General features: G+C 38.8%; 1 protein-coding gene across 2 annotated transcripts in view; it reads left to right on the forward strand.

Annotated features, from left to right (window-relative positions):
* Positions 1 to 18737, forward strand: part of CERS6 (ceramide synthase 6) — a 325266-nt gene that overhangs the window by 80532 nt on the left and 225997 nt on the right. For both annotated transcript variants that reach the window (XM_043576957.1, XM_043576956.1), the window contains exon 2: positions 17803 to 17908. In XM_043576957.1, the coding sequence (XP_043432892.1) occupies positions 17803 to 17908 (106 nt within the window). The remainder of the gene's footprint in view (positions 1 to 17802; positions 17909 to 18737) is intronic.

Below are 18737 nucleotides of genomic sequence, written 5' to 3' on the forward strand. Positions count from 1 at the left end.
GAGCGAGGAAAAAAAAATGTCCTGGCCAAATCAGCATCTCTTCAGTTTCTTCCCCAGGAGCCACCAGCAGATCGTGTATCAGCTGTGCTAAAAAATCAAATGAAGATGATGTCCGGTTGTCAGGAGCATCCCCAGACCGAAGACTTTGAACATGCGAAGAACACTGTGCTGATTACTGAGCCATCATCTCTCAGCTACAAACCCACCCTTCTCATTTTATTTATGGTGTTGGGACTGAGGCTCTAAAAAGCCCGTTTCTCCTTTGCCAGCTGTCTCCCTACAATTGCTGCCAAGACACTGGAGGGAGGTGGCATGGCCAGAGGACTGTAACCGGACATGCCCACCCTGTTTCCCTGCTTTCCTGAAAGAGTCACTGCAGGGACAGTTCTTCCCCCACTGGATGGTTTGTTTTTAGCAATTGACTGTGGCTCTCACTTTCCAACATCCCCAGAGGCAGCTGTGTCATGTTGTCTGTGGGGCATCGTGCCCCATTGGGAGCTACCCTTGCTTGGGGCTCTGGGTCATGCCTTGAGGTCCCTCCCCAACCTGTCCTCTGTTCCCGCACCCCTAGGGCTGCTGGCTGCTGTTGCTTCCTCTGTGACATCTCAGGGCTGCCTTTGTGTCATTGAGTGCCCTGATACCAGTGTAACTAGTTCCTTAATTGAACCTTCTCTATTAAAATAACTTGGGGTCTCTCTTTTCCCGACGAGATCCTCACACATACACACTCCCTTCAGGAAAACTTTGAAGCGTGCTGAGTGTGGCCTGAATACACATGCCCGAAACACACACTGTCGATTGCTGACAGAAGGCAGGTGGGCAGAAGTTACGGAAGGACTTGAGGGATTTGCAAACAAAATGGATAGGTTCACATTTTCATAGCACTCTTCAGCCCTGGGATAGCACGTTAAGTATGAGAAAAGAACAGGAAAAGGCAGCCGACCTAGAGAAACCGTGTGTTCCAGAATCAGTTTGGCGCCCAGGGTTGGGAATGACACTCTCTGGGCCTCAGTTTTCTCACCTTTAAATCTTAGGTAATACTAATTACAAGGTCAAGTGAAGTCAAGAGAATTAAGCAAAATTGTAAAAGGCCTTGAACTAAACTGTTATGATGATCAGATAAATACTGTAATGCTGTCATTGCTTTTTGTGTGAAGGAGTTGGCTGAGACCATAGGAGTCTTTAAGAGATAATGGGTGGGGGTTCTGAGAGGTGATAGACACCAGGCCCCGAGTACGTGCTCTGTCCTGCCATTATGCTCAGTGTATCACATATGCTACCATTCAACTTTTACCGTGTAAGTAGTAGACTGATTTTGCTGATGTCGAGAGTCAGCTTTCTTAATCATTCTCTGTTCCTGTCAGTGTGTGAATGATGCTCCCTTCCTTCTGCCCCATTCTGTTTTTCACAGTCATCTTTGCTTGTGGAATAGACACATGATAGGTAATTGGTGTTAAAATTTATGTTCAGCTTCAAATTCTCCTGGGGGGAGGTTTAGCACAGTGGTCCATCATGAGCTTAAATGAAAGCCTTTATGAAACTTCTTTGTGAATCGCCGACTCTGTTTTGAGCTTATGTAAAGTCATCGTGTCAGTAGTGATCCACCAAGACACTGAAGGACACTATCCTGGTTTATCTCTCTACATGCACCCAGGAATCTTCAATGGTAGACCAAAAGTAAAACCAGGCATTGTTTACTGATGACCAGAGTTTGTGGTTTTGAGGCACCAATGAGCAATCCTTGTGGCATTGATATCTAGGCCAAAAGCACTGTTCATAGACCCATGAGCATGTGTAACCAACTGCAGTCAGTCAGGAATGTTGAGCGAGTGCAGTTGTTGGAGTAGAAGAACAGGGGTGTTTATTGGTGTGCACCTCTAACCCCTTCTTGTATGGGTCAAGTCACGGAACCATTGAACTCTTCTTATGTAGAACAGTGATAAAGTCAGTTTGCTTATCCCTTGGAGACATTTTGAAAGTTGATGGAGGTAAAGTGTGAAAAGACGTGGTGAACTGTAGGGCACCTGGCATATGCAATAGAATGAAAGGATTAATGCATACAGGAAGGCTTGAGACTCTTCAAAATCTTAACATTTAGCTTTAGAACCAGTCTTGAGATAGAGCTACCAGTAATGAGGTCCTGTGAGACAGTCTGTCCCAAGGCCTTGAAGGCCTGCTTCTTGCAACTCTGCTTTCCTCGACTGGTCATCTGAAGGAGATGAGTGATCCAGGGGTACCTAAACCCTATCACAGAGCGAGCATGAGGACAGTGACGAGGAAGGCATCTGTGGGAGTGCCGAGGGGTACCTTTGCAGGGACTTCTGAGGCTCCCTGGCAGAGCTCCTGATTTGTGAGATGTGTCAAAGTTGACGGGCTGCCCTGGAGGCAGCAGTTAGAGATGGGGTTGCCGACATTGCAGTCAATGAGGTAAAGAAGCAGGGCCGACAGCAGGACGCATTCTGGGAGGGTGCAGTTCTGTCCCTCAATCGATGGTCCAGATAGTGTCATTCTGAATGTGCAAAAACGAGCAGATTAAAAATAACTCCTTACTCACACATGGGCAATATTTCCCCAAAGAGTGATTGAATATAAAACCTTACTCATACGTGTGCAATATTCCCAAAAGAGTGATTGACAATTATGGTAATTTTATCAGTGTCATAATGGAAAGATCAGCTTAGTGGTCACATATTAAAGACTTTCCTGACTACAAGGCTATTTTCATATATCAATACGTGCTGTACGGTTTTTCTTCTAAATATCTTTGATGCCTTTTATTTGTTATTTTTATGCAAAATACAAGGACATGTTTTTAATTAAGACACAATTTCTTTGAGTTTTATGAACTTTTACTTTAAAGGCCAGACTCTGTGCTTCTTGAGTAGTTGAACTCATGACAAAATATCTGAAGTCCTGAGTTTTTGTCTTCAGACTTCTGGAAATGCATGGCAAGGAGAGGCAGTTTTGACATTTCTCAGGTCAGCGTGGGCTTTCCAAGATCTCAGTTCTCAGTTGAAAGCATTTGAAGGTCTTCTGGTTTCTGATCTGCACCTCTGGCTGCAGTGGGTGTGGACTAGATTGACAAATCCCTTCACTACAGCTATTTATGATTTAGCTATGACTTTTAGAAGGCCTCTTGTGAAGATTTTTTAACAGCAAAGCCTGTGCCAATGGTCGTTTATTAATAAAAGCAGCCATCATCTCAGCGTCTCTTCCACTTCCTTAAAGAATAAAGTCAGATTCAGAAAAGAATCCTTAAAATTCTAAAAAGCAAAAATTTAAAGTTAGAAACAAAAAAGATGGATGAGGAAAGATTTGTAGGATCCCAGCTGTTGATTCTTGAAGAGAGAAGAATGCGGGATGACTTAATCAGTGCTTTCCGGTATTTGAGGAGGTTATTAACTGTACCGGTCTCTCCAGAGAACTGAGAAAAGAGGAAATGGGTTTACATTTCAACAAGAAGAAATTATGCAGGAAGAATATTTTGAGTCAAACATGATGAAAAACTAAAAGGATACCAAAGGAAGATTGTTTCTTATTTAAAATTTTTTTTACTTTCTATTTTGAAATAGAGATTCACAGGAAATTGTGAAGAAATGTACAGGAAGGTTTCGTACCTGAAGGAAAATTTTGAATGAGGTCTTTAGAGAAAAAATCTTGCTTGGAGGAAGAAAGCTGAACCAAGTAACATAAGAAGCCCTAAGTTTTCTGGCTCTTTGACGAATTATTGCCATTCTTATGTTCTTCCTATAACGCATTCCCCCCTGGAGGTCACCGGTCAGCACAGAGTAGAGGTCGTCCTAGTGTGTGAAATGTATTCTTCTTACAATGAAAATTTGAGACCAGCCAGCACTTACTGAAGACTTTCCAAATGTTGAACGAACACTGTGGTGTGAGGTTTATAATCATTCTTTGAATGTTCACACAAAATTTGCAAAGCAGGTTTTACTGTCTCCATTTTATAAGTGTGGCAACTAAGGTCCAGAAATATTAAGCAGCTTTCCAAGCTCAAGCTCAGGGCAGATTCACTAGGGATATGGGTTTGTTCTAAAGGAATTTTCCTTTTTACTGTGTGATGCTAGAAAATTGCCTTCTGCCTGCACACCACCCTGCGGGCCATCTTCCCCTATCTCTCTCCCTTCCCAATGTGTCTCAAGATGCCAGTGATTTAGAAATATTTCCCAGCATGAGACAGAGTGTAATTATAGTTTTCATTATAGAGATGAGGAAATAGGTTCTGTGGTGTCTCCGGGCATAGGCAGAAGCAATTTTTTTCTGGTGGCATCTCAAAATTCTCAGTGTATTTATTTTAATGTTGGTAACACTTTTCTTGAAGTAATTTCAAGCAGTTTCATAGTTTTGTATCTTTTCGTGTTCCCATTGACTCAAATTTCATCCTTTCTCTACTTGACAGGGTTCTGAGATGGCATTTTATTTTTATTCCACCTACTGTTCTCTTCCTTGTCTCAGTCACAATGGAATCCTTTGCTTGAAGAGCCCTGTGGAATTAGCTGAAATGCAGCTGCCTCAGGGCTTTCCATATTCAGTTTTTGTGTCATTAAGGTTTTGAATCTTACCTGGCACAGAGATCATTCTGTTCATCTCTATTTTTAAAGATACTTAGTTTTTACGTTTGGTCTTTGAAGTCTCATTTGAAGATGTTGAAAAACAGAAAAGCATAAGAAAGAATGTTAAAGTGAGCAACAATCTTTTTACCTGGCAGTGGTCATGGTTAACCTTTCAGTATATTTTTAATTTCCTTTATATGTCAGAAGTTTATATGTTATCTATATGTAGTCATGTAAACATTGCTTTACCTCTTCCTTCTTTGCATTTTTATGTTATTAAATACTGATTGAAAGCATTTAAATGTTACTTATTCTTAAAATAAATATAAAGCATGCATACATACAAAATTAATACAGAAAAATATAAAATGCAAATCAATCTTATTGACCCCAAAAAGATTGTCACCATTAATGTTTTTCACTACTCTTCCTCATAAAACTGTTTTTTAAGTAAACATGTATAATAGTACTTACTGTCCTGTATCTTGCATTTTACATTTAGTATTATGTCTGGAAACATAACAAATGTATCTCATTTTAATAGCCTTACAGAATTCCATTGTATTTCATGTATATCATTCTTTTTTTTTTTAATTTTTTTTTTAATGTTTATTTATTTTTGAGAGAGACAGAGACAGAATGTGAGTGGGTTAGGGGCAGAGAGAGAGGGAGACACAGAAGCAGAAGCAGGCTCCAGGCTCTGAGCTGTCAGCACAGAGTCCAACGCGGGGCTCGAACTCACAAGCTGTGAGATCATGACCTGAGCCGAAGTCGGACGCTCAACCGACTGAGCCACCCAGGCGCCCCTATATCATTCTTTTTAAAAAAAATTAAAAAAAAATTTTTTTTCCAGTGTTAGTTTATTTTTGAGACAAAGAGACAGAATGTGAGTGGGAAAGGGGCAGAGAGAGAGGGAGACACAGGATCCGAAGCAGGCTCCAGGCTCTGAGCCGTCAGCACAGAGCCCGACATGGGGCTCGAACTCACGAACTGGGAGATCATGACCTGAGCTGAAGTTGGACGCTCAACCGACCGAGCCAGTGAGGCGCCCCTAAAAAAATTTTTAATGTGTATTTATGTTTGAGAAACAGAGAGACAGAGCATGAGTGGGGAATGGGCGGAGAGAGAGAGAGACACAGAATCCGAAGCAGTCCAGGCTCTGTGCTGTCAGGCTAGAACCCTGTGTGGGGCTTGAACTCACTAGCTGTGAGATCTGGATCTGAGCCGAAATCGGACGCTTAACCAGCTGAGTCACCCAGGCACCTCTCATGTGTATCCTTCTGATAAATACTTGTTTCCTGCCTTTTTTGTTATGTCAAGCAATATTGCAATAAACTTTATTTAAAAAAAATCCAGTATATTTGTAGGGTACGTTTCTGGTAGGATATATAACTAGTAATGCCCCCAGGGGTTAGGCATTTTAACAATTTGTTAAATACTGGTAAATTGTAGTCCAAAGATAGTACCAGTTTGGATACCCATTGACAGTTTATCAGAATACCTGTTTCTCTTTACTATTACTAGCTTTGAAATTTATCCAAATTAAAAAATTTTTGCAAATTTTATAGGTGAAAATGATAGTGTTTTTTAAACTGAGTGTGAAGGATCATCTTTTCATATGCTTATTGGTCATTGTGACATATTTCTTTACTAAATTTACCTGAGCTTGGGGTGCCTGGGTGGCTCAGTTGGTTAAGCATCTGACTCTTGATCTCATCACTTCACGTCATGAGATTGAGCCCCCCATCAGGCTCTGTGCTGATAGTGCAGAGCTTGCTTGGGGTTCTGTCTCTACTTCTCTCTCTGCCCCTCTTCCATGTGTGGGCTGTCTCTCTTTGTCTCTCTCTCTCTCAAAATATATAAACATTAAAATTTTTTGGGGCGCCTGGGTGGCTCAGTCGGCTAAGCGTCCGACTTCAGCTCAGGTCATGATCTCACAGTTCGCGGGTTCGAGCCCCGCGTCACGCTCTGTGCTGACAGCTCAGAGCCTGGAGCCTGTTTCAGATTCTGTGTCTCCCTCTCTCTCTGACCCTCCCCCGTTCATGCTCTATCTCTCTCTGTCTCAAAAATAAATAAACGTTAAAAAAATTTAAAAAAAAAATTTTTTTTTTCACAAGTGGTTTATTGGCATTCTTGTTTCTCCAAATCCTCAGCCATGTTTTACATTATCAGATCCAGCCTGAAGTTTGTAAAATGGTATTGTAATTTTCTGGTGAGGTTGAATATGTCTTTATATGTTTATTGATACTTCTGTTTTCTGTGATTTTGCATCTTTTGCCCATTTTTCTACTGAGCATCAAAAATCTTTAAGAATATAAAAATTTGGCATGTAGAAGAAGAGTCTAGAGATTTTCCTATTCAGAACTTGATGACTGATTTATTTGAAGCTTTGGAAATATTAACTAGCAAGGGTGATCCACAATTCAAGTGGTAAAGATCAAGCACATGGAACAATGGATAATTATCCTGTGATGACAGTTATTTCAAGTCAATCTGAGGAGTTTAATTATTCAAATTCATCTTTGCTTGAATCTGTATTGTGGTAATATTTTGCACTTTGACCAGAGTTTTTACTGTTGGAAAGGGTCCAGTGGCTGTTTCCTGAGAGATCTCCACAACAGCAAAAAGGAAGAACATTTGGGTCTATGTTAACAGTTAAATACCACACTTTACAAGGGTATGTAATTTCTTGGGAGAAATATTCACAATAGGAGATTAAAGCAGATTATTAAATACATATAGTAGGATATAGTTTTTAAATAAAAATACGGTAAACACAGTATTAAAAACATGTAAAGTATATGGGGGAGAGGTAGCAGAAAAATCCTCAAATGCCAATAAATGTTTATCTGTGGGTGATGGCATTCCTGGTGATTTTTAATATTATTTGATGCTTTTTGTTGCTCTTACACTTTGCATACTGTATACCACTTTTAAAATTCAGAAAATGAAGTCTCAGTAGAATTTTGATGTTTCTTGAGCTCTTGGAGAACTTGACTGTTATACAGTTGGTAATTGTCTTGGCCCTGTCCATAATTCTCTTTTACATCTAGGTTCATTATATTTTTATGAACTACACCACCTTTTTCAACCTGGGTTTTGTTGCCCAACAACAAAGGAAACACAAAAGAAGTACAGTGCTAAATTCTTCTCATAAAACATATTGATTGTTATTTTTCAGATTTTATTCTATTATGTGTTTTATTTTATAGTTGTCATTTTAGTACATATAGCTGCCACTGCCTTCTTCTTCTCCTTCTCCTTCTCTTCCACCTCTTCCTCCTCTTCCTCTTCCTCTTCCTTCCCAACTTATTTTTTAGATTATTTTATTTTAGAGAGAGTGTGAATGGGGGAGAGGGGCAGAGGGAGAGACAATCTGAAGCAGGCTCCATGTTCAGCATGGAGACTGACGCATGGCTCAATCCCTCGACCCTGGGATCATGAGCTGAGCTGAAATCAAGAGTCAGATGCTCAACCAGTTGAGCCATCCAGGCACCCTAAAATTTATTTTTTTTAATTTCAGTATAATTAACACACAATGTTATATATTCATTTTGGGTGCACAATATAGTGATTCAACAATTCTGTTTTACTCAGTGCTTCATGATAAGCATACTCTTTAATCCCCATCACCTATTTCACCCATACTCCCACCCATCTCCCCTCTGGCAACCATCAGTTTGTTCTCTATAGTTGGAGTTTGTTTCTTGGTTTGTCTCTTTTTTACTTTGTTCATTTATTTTGTTTCATAAATTCCACATATGAGTAAAATCATATTGTATTTGTCTTTCTCTGACTTATTTCACTTAACGTTATGCTTTCTAGATCCATCCGTGTTGTTGAAAATGTATAGCTTGCTTTTTAAAATTACCTTTGTATCAGGGTGCCTGGGTGGCTCAGTCGGTTAAGTGCCTGACTTCGGCTCAGGTCATGATCTCACAGTTTGTGATTTTGAGCCCTGCATTGAGGTCTGTGCTGACAGCTCAGGGCCTGGAGCCTGCTTCAGATTCTGTGTTTCCCTCTCTCTCTGCCCCTCCCCTGCTCCCACTCTGTCTCTCTCTGTCTCTCAAAAAAAAAAAAAAATTAAAAAAATTAGTTAGAAAAAATAAAATTACCTTTGTATTATAAATTTTCATGGTCCACATAGTTTATGTATCTTTTTAAATCGCTATATAATATTTCATGGGGTTTTGTAATTTACTTAAACATTAAACCTTGAAGTCATCCTAGGATTTATTTCTTTGAATCTTCTCTTTCATATATTTACACTCACTTCCCAGGTAATTTAGTCCTAAGGCTTTATATGCCATCTGTATGTTGATGACACCAAAGTTTATTTTTAAATAATATATAAAATACAAAATTTATTTTATTTGTATCTCTAGCCCAGACCTTTCCTGAATTCCAGACTGCTATATCCCACTGCCTACTTGACATGCTCTCACCTTAGAAGCCTTCAACATCTCAGTCATACTCCTACCTCAGGGCCTTTGCCCTTGACTGCTGTTCCTTTCAGAATTTTCTCTGCGGCCTTCCCTGGCCAGTCTATTAAAAATTGTAACCCCACTCCTTCCTTCCAATAAGTGGGCTTTACTCTCTAGTACTTTTTCCTATCTGGCATAACATACACTGCTCTGTTTATTTTTAATCTGCATTTCCCCCACTAGACTGTAAACTCTGTAAAAGGGATTTTGTTTATTGCTGCACCCCCAATACTTAGAGCAAAGCTGAAGTAGCATAGGTGCTCAATGAGTCATTTGTTAGTGAATCATTATTCTGTTTACTGTTTTTCTCTATTATAAGTAACAATGCATAAAAACCTTTACATTTATGGCTTTTTTCTTTATTTGACGGATTTCCTTAGATAAATACCTAAAAATGGGATTACTGAGTAAAAGTGTGTAACCATACCACAAAATTTTAACAATACTTATGCAATCTACTTACCTTTTTTATTTAAGGAAAGGGAAAAATACTGTTTTTATTAATAGGTTATGGTAGGATTGACTGGGGCAGAGTCTTTTTTAAGACATTTACTTTAAGCTTTAAGACCTTGGGCACATCCTTTAACTTCTTTGAGATTTAGTTTATATTTCTATAAAACGGGACTAATATTTACTTCAAAGAGTTTTTCTTGGGCTTAAAAAAAGAGAATAAAATGTTGCAAAGCACTTGGCACATAGTAACTGTCAATAAATATCAGTCTCCTGTCTCCATATTGGCCTTCTTTCCACTAAATGTTTGTTTCCTTGAAACATTTTATCTAAGGATTATGGAACACACACATCCAGGCACAGACACACCTATATGTCTGAACATGCACCTACATACTATCTTTCCAAATCTGATCTCTACTGGTCTTGTAAATTAAACATTTTTAATACCATGATCCTAGCCATGGCATACCATTACTGATAAAGTGTTGGCAGTCAAGCAGTCGATTGAATCAGTCACCTCTCCCCAGTCCTTCTTTCTTGGAATCCTCACTTGTCCGTACTTAGGTTCCTTTCCAGCACAGTCTGAGTGGGACATATGTTATTTCATTTAAGTATTTCATCAGTTATTGGTTGTAATTCCAAGGACTTTTGTATTTGCCAATCTATTTGCCATTTCTGAAGTTCTCCATTCATTCCTAAAGATGTAAGTTTTCCTCTGGTTGTGCTTCCTTTCAGCCTAAAGAACTTCCTTTAATTCTGTCTGGTTGACTTTTGATATTTTGACTGTGTTATGTCTAGGTTTTCTTCATTTGAAACTTTCTTCTCTGGGGGTTCTTGAGCTTCTTGAATCTGTATATCTTTTATTACATTTGAGAAGTTGCAAACTGTATACTTTTTTTCTAATATTTTCTTTTTCTTCCCCACCGTGTGTCCCTTTTTTCCTCAAACTAAGATTACCCATATATTAGCCTTTCGGAATTGTTCCACAGGTCCTCAAAGTCAGTTTGTTTTTGCATTTTTTTCTCTCTTTTTTCAGATTGCATGGTTTCTGTTCACCTACCTTTAAGTTTATTGCATATCTTTCTGTCTTTTCCCCTAAGAATGGGTTATAGTTTCCTTTGTTCTTCATCAGCGTATTAGATTGTCAGGAGATTTATGTAGTTGGATTCAAATTGTAGCCTATCATGCCCACAGTGGACAGTGGCTTCGGGCTCAGCTCAGTTCTTTAAATCTTAGCTTCTAGCTGCTTTCAGTTGACCTTGTACATACATGGTTCAGAGGCCAGCCAGAATCATGCTTTGTTTCTATACAGAATTAGGGATTGGCTCCTCTGGATTTTTGCCTTTCATGGTTTCTCTCATCACTCTGATTTTCCCAGGCTCTTCCTCTGGTTCCAGCAGTTAGAAAGAGAATGTTTTTTTTTTTCCTTTCCTTTCCTTTCCTTTCCTTTCCTTTCCTTTCCTTTCCTTTCCTTTCCTTTCCTTTTTTCTTTTCTTTCTTCTGAATTCATTAAATCTTACTTTATTTTTTATTTTTTAAATTTTTTCTCTTTTTAAAATTTTAAATTTTAGTTAATTAACATACAATGCAATATTGGTTTCAAGAGTAGAATTCAGTGATTCATCACTTACACACAACACCCACTGCTCATCACAAGTGCCTTCCTTAATACCCATCACCCATCTAGTCCATCTTCCCTCTGTCAACCCATAGTTTGTTCTCTATCATTAAGAGCCTCTGTGGTTTGTTTTTCCCTCTTCTCTTTTTTTCTCTCCCTTCCCATATGTTCATCTGTTTTGTTTCTTAAATTCCACATGTGAGTGAAATCATATATTTGTCTTTCTCTGATTGACGTATTTCACTTGGCATAATACATTCTAGCTCCATCCACATCATTGCAAATGGCAGGATTTCATTGTTTTTGATAGCTGAGTAATATTCCATTATCGAAATATCTATATCTGTATCTGTATATCTTCTTTATCCATTAATCAGTTGATGGACATTTCGGTTATCTCCATAGTTTGGCTATTGTTGACAAGAAAGAGAATGTTTTTCAGTTAATGTTTTATCTGCTTCTGTGACTGTGTCTGATATCAGGGCAGAGCTGCAAAATAAACATAAATAAATAGTCAAGGAGCCTACTCTCTGCTGGTTGCTTATACCTACCTTTGACTCCTCTCCAGAGCCGACTTGTTTTTATTCATTCTCCCAAGCCTCCAGCTAGTTTAGTTTAGGAGGGATTAGTATGTTGTACAGAGTTTTTAAAGATGAAAAATCAATGTTAGGGCCTCATTCTGTCACATGAAAAACAATTTTTTAAGTCCTACTTGTGGATTTATTATATAGCAAGTCAAAGATACAGAAAGGTATGGACAAATCCCACAATGAGGCACTAAAGCTAAAGAAATAAATTCCCCTCATCATCTTTTTAAAGTTGGCTTCTCATTAGTAGAGATAAATAATCTACAATTTCACATTTTTTTCTATGCTCCATCTCTTTTTTTAAAGTTTCTACAGTATAGTTAATATACAGTGTTATATTTGTGTACAGGATAGTGACTTAGCACTTTCATATAGCACTTGGTGCTCATCACGACTGCCCTCCTGAATCCCCATCACCTATTTAACCCATCCCTCTGCCCACCTCCCCTCCAGTAACCATCAGTGCGTTCTGTATAGTTAAGAGTGTTTCTTGGTTTGCCTCTCTCTTTCTCTTTTTGTCCCCTTTACTCATTTGTTTTGTTTCTTTTTTTTTTTTCAACATTTATTTATTTTTGGGACAGAGAGAGACAGAGCATGAACGGGGGAGGGGCAGAGAGAGAGGGAGACACAGAATCGGAAACAGGCTCCAGGCTCTGAGCCATCAGCCCAGAGCCCGACACGGGGCTCGAACTCACGGACCGCGAGATCGTGACCTGGCTGAAGTCGGACGCTTAACCGACTGCGCCACCCAGGCGCCCCTGTTTTGTTTCTTAAAACCCACATCTGAGTGAAATCATATGGTATTTGCCTTTCTCTGACTTACTTCACTTAGCATAATATTCTCTAGCATCCATGTTTTTGCAAATGGCAAGACTTCATTCCTTTATATGGCTGAGTAATATTCCATTGTGTGTATGTATATATATACATACATACATACATACATACATACCACATCTTCTTTATCCATTCATCAGTCAATGGACATTTGGGCTGTTTCCATTTTTGGCTATTATAGATAATGCTGCTATAAACATTGAGGTGCATGTATCCCTCTGAATTAGTATTTTTGTAATTTTGGGGGGGTAAATACTTGGTAGGGTAATTGTTGGATCGTAAAGTAGTTGTATTTTTAACTTTTTGAGGAATCTCCATACTGCAAAAACATAATTTTTTCGAATTATTTTTTTAATTGAAATCTTTATTGAGAGAGTTGTAAATTCACATGCAGTTGTAAGAAGTAATACGCTGAGAGTTCATGTACCCTTTACCCAGTTTCCCCTAATGGTAACATTTTACAAAACTGTAGTGTGATATTACAACCAGGATATCAACATTTATAAAATCTATTGAGCTTATTTAAATTTCTCCAGATGTACATGTACTCATTCATGTGTGCATGTGTGTGTGTGTGTGTGTGTGTGATTTAATTCTGTGCATTTATATCATGTGTAGGTTTATGTATCCACCACTGCAGGCTTACACCTGCTTCGAAAGGTGTAGTAAATACTAGAGATAGAAAGGACTGAAAGTCTCGGGCCATATTCCCCACTGAAGATGATTACATGGTATCAAGAGATCCGAATTAACATTTACCCTGTAAACATTTATTTGCTTTTCAAATTAATTTCCTTTACCATACTGTAAACATTTTGAGCGCAGTAATCGCCTCATGTTTTGTGTGTATCTTCATCCACACCACAGCCCAGAGCTGACCCTGGTGCCCTGTGCAGTGATTTTCATTCAGTTCATTTTTAAAGTACGAATACCTGTCGTTAAATAGAATTAAAAGGTAGAAATGTCTTAAGTATTTTCTCTGTTTTAAATTGAGATTAGTATTCTTCAAAGTTCACATCCTGATTATGTTTCCTTGCACGTATGTTCTACTACATGAAAGTACTTTATAGATGTTTGATCTTGTGAAGGCTGTGTTGTTGCCTTTGATAAAAAAGTAATTAGGTGAGCATTTCCTGGTAGAGGTACTCATCAAAGTTTGAAAGTACATATTTCCTTTTAACTATTGTATTTGTAGGGACTCCCCCCTACCCCCCATCTGTCTTTCTGTCTCGACAAACCCATGAAAGACCGCTTTTGTGACCTTATTTCTGTTAGAGCCAGCATTGAAAAAAAAAATCCATCTTTTCTTTAATGGACCATGACAGTAGGTAACAAAATTATGGTAGTTGTGTCATAGGTTTTATGTGGTTTCTAACACTCTCTGGAAAAAAAAAATGCCCAGCAGTGTTTCACAAATTCTTTGGAGAATAAATGCAAATAAAATTTCTGTCTTTTCATATAATTAGGGATGCTATTAGGAAAATAAAAAAATAGGTCTTTCTTTCTTCTCTCATTTGAGATTACATCTTTTCTGCCTATCTTTAGAAGTTTTTTATTTTATTTTTTATTTTTTTAATGTTTATTTTTGAGAGAGAGAGAGAGCAAGAGACAGAGCACAAGGAGGGGAGGGGCAGAGAGAGAGGGAGACACAGAATCCGAAGCAGGCTCCAGGCTCTGAACTGTCAGCACAGAGCCTGATGTGGGGCTTGATCCCACGAACTGTGACATCATGACCTGACACGAAGTCGGACGTTTAACCGACTGAGCCACCCAAGCGCCCCTGAAGTTTTTTAAATCTTAGAAATGAAGTGCCTAGCTGTGTATGCTAGGTAAGTTGAAAAGAGAGCACCTAATGAGAGGTTGGTGGAGTCAACACCGGTGCTCTGTGGATGGCTTTGACTGAGGCAAGCGATTACTCTATTTGATGACCCTTGTCTTTTCAATTGCCTGTTTAGGTTTCTGGCCTTGTTTGCTTGGTACCATTAGAACCCACTGGGTGCCCATGGCTTAGCACAGTGCAGTTGAAGCTGAGTGGGTTTCTGGGCCCAGAGAAGTCATGATTGTGTAAACACTATAATACAGTATGAAACCATACAGATGGCACACATCAAAAATGTAGACAAAGAAACCGAGTGACATCACGTTTCACCATACACATATGTTTATATACACACACAACTTATATACATATGTAGTTATTAATTTTCTTATGTATGCCGAGATTGAGGCACAGAGAGATTACTGGGGGGTGCCACAGCCAGATTGTAGCAGACATTATTTCTACCCTCTCCTTTGGACTTTGCTTTAAAAATCTGTTTACAGAGCATCATATTTAAGTGATAATTTTGATTACCAAAATTTGATAAGTTTGGTGATCAAGAGATATGCCTTCTTCAAGGTGCTATTGCATTTGTTCTTGAAATTCAGTGAAGAGTTTTTAAAACGTGGTTTGAGGCTTAAAAAGAGAAGGAGAAATACATGAGACATTGCATTGGGCTAGACACTAAAAAACCTTTTGAATGCTTTTGTAAGTTATTGCAGCATGATAGCAAAGGTGGGGAAGTGGCTTTTGAATAAATTCTATTGAGTGAATTTCTTGACTCTCCTACTGCTTGCCCACTCATCAGGCACACAGAGAAGGTCTGTTAACTTGTCAACAGCACTCAGAACAGTGGTAGCAACAATGAACACATATTTACTGAAGACAGCCAGTTGGTCATTTATTGACCCCCTCCTGCCGACGCCCAACGATTTTCATGGTGTATTCGGAGGTGAAAAGATTATCCTCTCCATTCATACTCTTAACTCTTAGAAGATGGAAAGAAAACCATGTACTAGAACAGAAGGATGTTACAAGGATAATGGCAAATTCAGAAAGGAAATTTGAATAATATTCAGGAGTTGTGGGGATGGGGAAGATGAAGGAAGGCCGGAGAGAAATCCAACAGGGAAGAGTAATAGAAGGCAACCAATGACAGGTTGATTTTGGCTCTTATGCCAATTTAATTTTGCTGTTTACCTTTTCATCCCACTCTTGCTGGACCTTGTATCTTTTCATACTCCTTATGGTGAAGAGGAAAAAAAACCCCACAAAGCAGGAAACTTTGTCCATCAAACATCACTTCTTTCCACTAGCTGTAGCTGTAGCTGTAGTTCCAAGATTATTGTTCATAGTGAAGACCCAGAATTATTTGAAAAAGATTACATTTCTCTTTAAGAAGGTAGTGGCATAGGTAATATGTCTTAGAATATTTTACATTAAAAAGAACTGAAAATGCAGAGGCGCTTGGGTGGCTCAGTCAGTTAAGTGTCCGACTTTGGCTCCAGTCATGATCTCACAGTTCATGAGTTTGAGCCCCGTATCAGGCTCTGTGCTGACAGCTCAGAGGCTGGAGCCTGCTTCAGATTCTGTGTCTCCCTCTCTCTCTCTCTCTGCCCCTACCCTGCTTGTGCCCTGTCTCTCTCTGTCTCTAAAAAATGAATAAACATTTTAAAAAAAAAAAAGAATTGAGAATGAAAATTTGGGGAAAACTCCAGTTCTAGAACAGTTACATACTAGGAAAGGTGGTAAGTCCTTCTTCCCAGCTTTGTTCCAGAGAACCAGCAAAACAGGTATTATATTACATTTTCTGTGTATATCTTTCCTGGGTGAGGCTTGCATGTACAGTATTCCATTTTCCTGTTGAAGTAAGTGTCTTCTCTTTAACTTGAAATAGGACCCAGTGAGATATTATATGGTGTATATATGTAAACTTCATTCATCCCACTTAAAAAATGTTCCTTTGTCTATTCTTTAATCTCATCAACTGTTATTAAAGAAGCTTCATGATCTGTTTTGTACATTTATCAGTTGTTGCCTTTCGCCAACGTTAACTTGGGTAATACTTTGATCTGATGTTTTATTATTTTGTATTAGTAGAAAATGTTCAACGTCACTACTGAAAAGGAACATTCACAAAACCTTATTTCTTGAACATTTAGTCTAAAACAACTCTTATTAAAGTTGTAAGTGCTTAAAAAAAAGTTTCAGAGATGTCAGCATACCTTTGGGGCCCCCTGCCCTCTGCTGCTCCTTCAGTGCCTCCTTCACATGTCAAGCACAAGCAGAAATGAAGCGAAGTCTTCCCATTCTTCTGGACATAGTCGTTTGCTTAGGATAAAAACAGTGCAGCAGATGCTTGTAATCATTTCAGACTTTTCAGCTTGTCTGGGACATTGTGCTATCTGACATCCTTCATTACTCCTTACGAGAAAGACCCAAATAACCACAGCGGCGCCTGGATGACCCAGGCAGTTAAGCAACCAACTCTTTGATTTCAGCTCAAATCATGATCTTGTGGTTTGTGGAATCGAGCCCACACTGGGCTCGGTGCTGACAGCATGGAGCCTGCTTGAGATTCTCTCTTTCCCTCTTTGCCCCCTTCCCATCTCAAAATAAATTTAAAAAATAAACTTAAAGACACAAATAACCACAAAGCAAGAATTTTAAGAAGCCATAAAGAATTGGGGCTGGGGCGCCAGGGGGGCCTGAGTGGGTTAAGCATCTGATTTCGGCTCAGGTCATGATCTCAGGGTTTGTGAGTTTGAGCCCCACTTCAGGCTCTGTGTTGACAGCTCAGAGCCTGGATCTGGCTTCAGATTCTGTGTCTCCCTCTCTCTCTCCTCCTTCCCTGGTCACACTCTGTCTCTCTCTCAAAAATAAACAAACATTTAAGAAAATTAAAAAAAAAAATAAAGAATTGGGGCTGAATATAATGCATTTGGATTTTAGAGACAAAAATGGCCAATTTTATGAGGTAGGAGTGATCAAAGGTACATTCTCCATGTGTAATCAGATGATTAGTAAACACTTTGTCATAGTGGAAGGTGTAACATGACAATTGTTAGTGAGATGTTAGTAAGAAAAGTATAAGTTAAATCGTTTTAAAATGATGGTTTGTTTGGTTCATATATCTCACTTATGGTCTTATATTTGTCATCTGGTAGTCTTTCTACCTGTTCAATCACATTAGAACTTAAGGATCAGGAGATTTCAATGTTCTAAAAGGATTTCTTTTTTACTGTCACTGTTGGAGGCCTATAGGAGAGAAGAAAAGTTAAATCTGTTTTACATTGACTGATGAATGAATGTCAGCAGTGTCCACCCAGCACTTCATTGGGACAGTTGAGTAATGTGTGATTAATTGGTGACATTAAGAAAAGTTATAGAAAGAATAACTTCTTCTGACCTTATTTTATTTTATTTTATTTTTAAGATTTGTAGCCAAACCATGTGCCATCGCCCTCAACATTCAGGCCAATGGACCACAGATTGCCCAGCCCAATGCCATTCTGGAAAAGGTCTTCACTGCAATTACGAAGGTATGATTGCCTTTTTGGGTGGTATGAGTTATCATGACCACCATTCTCAATCTGAAATTATTTAATCCCTTCTCTCCTGGGTTTGAGAACTAATTGCCCAGCTTCATGCTGGAAAGTGTGCTCTTCGAAAGCGTGCAAACATTGTGACTAGGCCAAACAGGTAGAAGCTGAATAAATGTGGGCATATTTGAGACCTGTTTATTTATTCTCACATTGATTTTAGAAGCTGGTCTGTAAAGAACAGTCTAGATTAGATTCTAGTGATTAATCTAATTTTGTGTCTCTTTTAATCTCACATGACATGAAGCAGTACATATAATGGTTGGATGGGATTTTGTGGAGACGACTGGGTAAAGCTGAGGAATATAATTAATGTACAGGCATACGTTGGAGATGTCACGGGTTTGGTTCCAGACCACTACAACAAAGCAAATACCACAGTAAGGCATGTCAAATGAATTTTTGGGTTTTTCCAGTGCATATAAAAGTTATGTTTACATTATACTGTTATCTGTTAAGTGTGTGCAAATAGCAGTCTGTCCAAAAGACAATGATGCCTTAATTTGAAAATATTTTATTGCTTAAAAATGCCAATCATCATCTGAGCCTTCAGCAGAATTGTAATGTTTTTGTTGGTGGACACTCTTGTCTCCATGTTGATGGCTGTTGACTGATTAGGGTGGTGGTTCCTGAAGTTTGGGGCGATTATGGCAACTTCTTAAAATAAGACCGTAATGAAGCTTGCTGCATTGATCAGCTCTTCCTTTCATGAAAAATTTCTCTGTAGCATGGGATGCTGTTTGATAGCATTTTACCCACAGTTGAACTT

This window comes from Prionailurus bengalensis, chromosome C1, assembly GCF_016509475.1.
Source record: "Prionailurus bengalensis isolate Pbe53 chromosome C1, Fcat_Pben_1.1_paternal_pri, whole genome shotgun sequence".
Classification (NCBI taxonomy): domain Eukaryota; kingdom Metazoa; phylum Chordata; class Mammalia; order Carnivora; family Felidae; genus Prionailurus; species Prionailurus bengalensis.